We start from the raw sequence: 4,801 nt of genomic DNA, 5'->3' as shown, positions 1-4,801 counted from the left end.
CCATCCAGTGACTAATTACCTGATTCCCCATGGATTTGTTTCCTCCATCCCCTACAACTGTTCGGGTTGTTCCACTAAATGAGAGCATGCAGATAAGTGGTGATACACTCGAACAGAACTGAGCCTGTTCGCTGAAACTCTAACAGGATCATCTGAGATTGCTCTTGGTCCTGTCTTAAGAAGTGGAAATGGGTTTTTACTCCAAGTTGCATCGCCAAATATGATTCGTCAAATATTTACCAGGGTGTTACCAATAGCAGATGTAAGTGTAAGAGATATGTTGAAAAGACATGTGCTGAGAATAAAAAGATGCTACCATTTTTGTACCTACGCTTCAACTAATTTTCTAACATGCTCATTTCAAGTTTTCGCTGAAGTTCCTCTCAGCCCATTGTTATGTCTAATTGCCAAACCTGGATATAGCATCTGTTGGAGAGCGTGGTGTTGGGTTTACAGCTTGTTGACATCTTTGTTCATATCAGAAAGTCTGAATTTGGTTGCAAGGAGTAAAACTTGAATTATGCTTTGGGTGTCACGGTGGAGACATTTGTGTGTTTCTTTGTATTTACATCTTGAATGTCATCTACTTTTTTAAACTTCATGTTGAACCCACCTCCCAACCAGAGTTGAATCAACCAATCAACTTGCTTGACTTGCAGGTCTGCAGCACACACTGTTGATAACTGGCTTCTTTGCGAGCAAACCATAGTTACCCATAACACCTTTCTGTGTGGGTTCGCAGAGAAGTTAACATGTATCTTTCCAGAGGCGTAACTCCAGCTTTATCAGAAACCACAGCAGGCGTTTAGAACAAAAGCAGTCCCGTGCTAAAACAACTCAAGGGGCTACAGTCCAGGAAGTTCAGTTAGAGCTATAGATCCATAAGTTTAAAGGGTTTACAGATGTCAACGCACTGAGCTACACTGAGATTAATGTATTTGATGATACCACATTGCTGTCTGACAAAAAGTAAACCCTGGTTCAACTTTGACTTGACAGATCATTGCAAACATAGTACACTACCTATTCTAAAACATTCTTTATGTAAAATTATTTTCTGTATCTTTACCAAAACAGGATTTTTAAGTGCAATTAGCGACACCCCCCACTTCAAGTTTTGTAAGCGTCTGTTTTAAGTTTCGTGTGTCACTCTAGCACATTAGAGCCGTTTGAAGAATTACAGTTTAAATTGCCTCCACATAGCCTTTGACATTCAGCCACCGTGGTTATCATTTGATGCTAACGCTGACTAAGACTGGCACCAAAATAATGACAACAGTCTCAGGTGAGAATGATCCACAGTGACAAATTCTCATTTGAGGGCTCAAAAACAAGTTGCATGTCAGCCACATGCCTCAGGCCCCTGTTTTACAGTCATTCAGAGCAGAATTGAGAAAAAACAGTCCTGCTTTTTATCTAATCATAATTTTAAGAAGGAAAAAAAATCAGATATGCGTGCCACATGTGAGGAGAAAAAATCATCAGAATTGGGATAGTTCCAGAGGCAGTGTGAATGTGGCTTAGAGGGATTAATTTCTCTAGTGCAGGTCATGAAATTTCATTTTTCACAGCACTGCTCGTTAATATTAATACCATCCAGATCTGCCGTGTCTGACTTTTTGCCTTCTGCTGGAGTCTGAAAATGTTATATTTCGGTAATGTTAAAACAATATTTTGACTACCATGTAATCTATTTAGAAAATTAAGAATACCATGTCCACTGCCTTGTTTTTTTGTGACACACACATTGGGACACAAATGGAAATCACAGGCATTGTCAAAGAATTTAAAGGCAGGCGGGCATTACGCATTTTCAAATAAGTGTGAAAGAATAGCATGAAACATTTGTCATTTATGCATTTCCTTTTTTTAACTTTTGAGGAAGTTTGAATGCACATCTGCTCTTCTAAAGTTTAAAAGTCAGATTTAAGAGCTTGTGAGTGCTTCTTCTGTGGTTTTGCTTGCTGCTTGCCCATTGGCACCTCAGTCGATTCTCCCCACCCTGCTTGTCCTGAGGTAAAATTGTATCAGCGAGCACCCCTCTAACCTCCAGCCTCTGTGTCTCTCAGGTGCTTCCTTCATGGGTTCCTTCCTGGCCAGCAGTCTGGGCTCCCCGCCCTCCCACCCTCCACACCCATCAGGACCCGCTGCCTCCCCCTCCTCCCCCTCATACAGGGCTGGAACCCATTCGAGGGCTTCCCCTATCTGGTTCCCCCATTCACATGAAGGTAAGACACACAAACACACACACATGCATGAGGCAGCCCGGAGTGCTTGGGTGTGTGGTTAATCCAGGGTCTTGGTTTGGGATTAGATTGAGATGGAGCTATTAAGTGGTTTAACCAACACTGAGCTGAGGCCAAACACGCGCAGCAGTGATGCCTCAGATGATGCTACTTATAGGAACACACACACACACACACACACACACACACAACTCTCTTCTGGCTCTGTATGTCAGCAAGCATGCGGCTTTGTGTTTGTGGCTGTGGCTGTTTTCTAGTTCAGAGCTCAAGCGTTGGGACGCTTTCAAAACTGGTGCATGACCAAAACCTTCCTCTTCCTCTTGCCCTAACCTACAAACACACAAACAAACACGCAAATACACACACCTTCATGCAGTATAAAAATAACATCTCATAATCTGCAGCAATACAGCAATGCACTTCAGGGTCCTTTCATTTACTCCCCTCCTTTCACTCAATCATCTCTCAGCCCCCCCTACTCTCTTTTAGGGATGAGTTTTAAGTTTCATGAGCTCCTACACCCCCCTTTACACACACACACACACACACACACACACACACACACACACACGCACAGAGACTGAAACTTACCCCTATTTCCACCATCCTCTCCCTCTTCACAGCCCCCTCCCCCTCTGACCGCAGCCCCACCCTCAGGGCCCCTTCTGTGCTAACCGACCTCCAACGGCCCCCTTCCTGATCAGACACACACATGCACACAAAAATGCGCGCATCCACACGCATCATGTCCTCTTTCGACTGTTAACCGTTTGTGGTCAAAGAGTGAGCTTCACTTAGTTATCTGTCCCTTTCAGGTATGTGTGTGCATGTGTTTGTGTGTGTGTGAGGATTTCTCTTTTGACAGCAAGATGGGTTTAAAGAGATAACCTCCAAAAAGGGCTTTAACACAAAGACAGCTTCCGCCACAGGCTGTATTTCTCAACTAACTGAAAACGGTCTGAATCTGAATTTCATGTTTCATCAGTTTTTCACTAAATGTGAGTAAACAAAAACACCCAGTCTCTAAACATTGTTGCTGAGGAATCAAATGGAAATCAGTCAGTGTTCAGTACCGACCGTAACTTTTCTTCCCTCTTTGATATCATGCAAAGGAATGCTCTCTGACCGCCGTACTAACAGGCCATTTTCACTGCATTTTGACATGTCAAAGCAGGAAAAGCGCAGGTGTAATCAATAACATTAATAACGACTGCATTCCATTCAGGTGAGGCAGATCCAACATCCTGCTATTGTGCAGGAAAAACTTACTGGGACAGTGAGTCATTGTTAATGTTATTAGTTACACCTGTGTTTTTTCCTTCTATGACATATCAAAATGTCTGCTGTGCAGAATGGCTCTTCTGACTCATTTGAAATTGGATAAACTGATCCCACAAACCATATGACCAAACAGTAGCGAGGTCGCACATTTGTCCCTTTCCCACCAGTTGCCACTGTTTGGACAATCCACTGATTTATTCGTAATCAACCTTTAACAGCTTTGTGCCATAACAGCAAGAGAAGCAAAAGATGAAGAGTCCAACTTTCTCTGGAGGAAGGTGCTGTTTATGAAACCGTTTGCATTTCCCTCCTATGAGTTTTAATTTGTTACATCCTGTTGGCGAAAGAAGTGTACACACCAGAATTTAATTTGGGCAAATAAGTCAAACATACTGCCGCTCACTCATGGAGACAGGACATTTCTCCTCTGTGGCCCAAAATTGTGATGTAAACTTACAAGATGGACTTATAAGAGATGTGTTTTTACATAGAAATCTCTCCTGATGCAGCTTTAAAGCTTGAAAGGAGACATGAGTTTTGTTTGTACAACTGCCTCATTTGCACCTCATCAAGCGATAAATAGCAACAGTTAAGCCCTGAAAATGAGCACTAATGTCGCCCGGAGTGACTGTCTTAAATCAGATTCATAGAAAGAGTCGGAGGCAGGACTTCAACGTGAACGCAAGAGAGAGCAAGAATGTGTGTGCGGAGGGAGAATGTGTGCGCTATCAGACAGATTTTGTGTCTGTGTGGCTCAGCTTTGATGTCTGAACGCACACACACACACGTTCTCGTGTGTGCGCACACTCACATGGACGAACACGCGCACACACACTACAAATGATTGTTTTTAAGAATTCAAGCCAGGGAGCTCCGGTAGGCGGTTTGCCAGCTGGCCACGGTCCAGAGAGTGGAGCGTAGCCAGCACAGAGAGAAGAAACCTGGCTGATCCGTGCACACACTCACACACACTCACATAGCAACAGACATATTCACGAAGAAATGCACAGTTGTGTTTGAAAAACAACGCATATTCCCTCAAATACACAAACACAAAATCTCTCTCTCTCTCTCTCTCTCTCTCTCTGTCTGTCTGTCATACAAACAAACCTATCCGCTCGCTCTCCTCTACCACACCTGTCCTTGTTTTTTGTCCCCTCTCTCATGTGCTCCTCTCCTTACCTCCCTTTCCTCTTCCCTCTCATCTATCTCAAAGCTCTCCACTTCCCTTTCACTTCCTCCTTCATCTTCCATCCCCCCCCCCCTCCCCCCCC

At 43.6% G+C, this 4,801-nt stretch overlaps 1 protein-coding gene across 1 annotated transcript in view; it reads left to right on the top strand.

Annotated features, from left to right (window-relative positions):
* The window catches only part of bahcc1b (BAH domain and coiled-coil containing 1b), a 53,833-nt gene that overhangs the window by 20,395 nt on the left and 28,637 nt on the right, over positions 1–4,801 (top strand). The window contains exon 3 of the mRNA XM_046069026.1: positions 2,070–2,228. Coding sequence (XP_045924982.1) covers positions 2,070–2,228 — 159 coding nt within the window. The remainder of the gene's footprint in view (positions 1–2,069; positions 2,229–4,801) is intronic.

Source organism: Micropterus dolomieu, linkage group LG14, assembly GCF_021292245.1.
Source record: "Micropterus dolomieu isolate WLL.071019.BEF.003 ecotype Adirondacks linkage group LG14, ASM2129224v1, whole genome shotgun sequence".
Lineage (NCBI taxonomy): Eukaryota > Metazoa > Chordata > Actinopteri > Centrarchiformes > Centrarchidae > Micropterus > Micropterus dolomieu.
The sequence above is the reverse complement of the archived record's forward strand: the minus strand, read 5'-3'. Positions and strand labels throughout refer to the sequence as shown.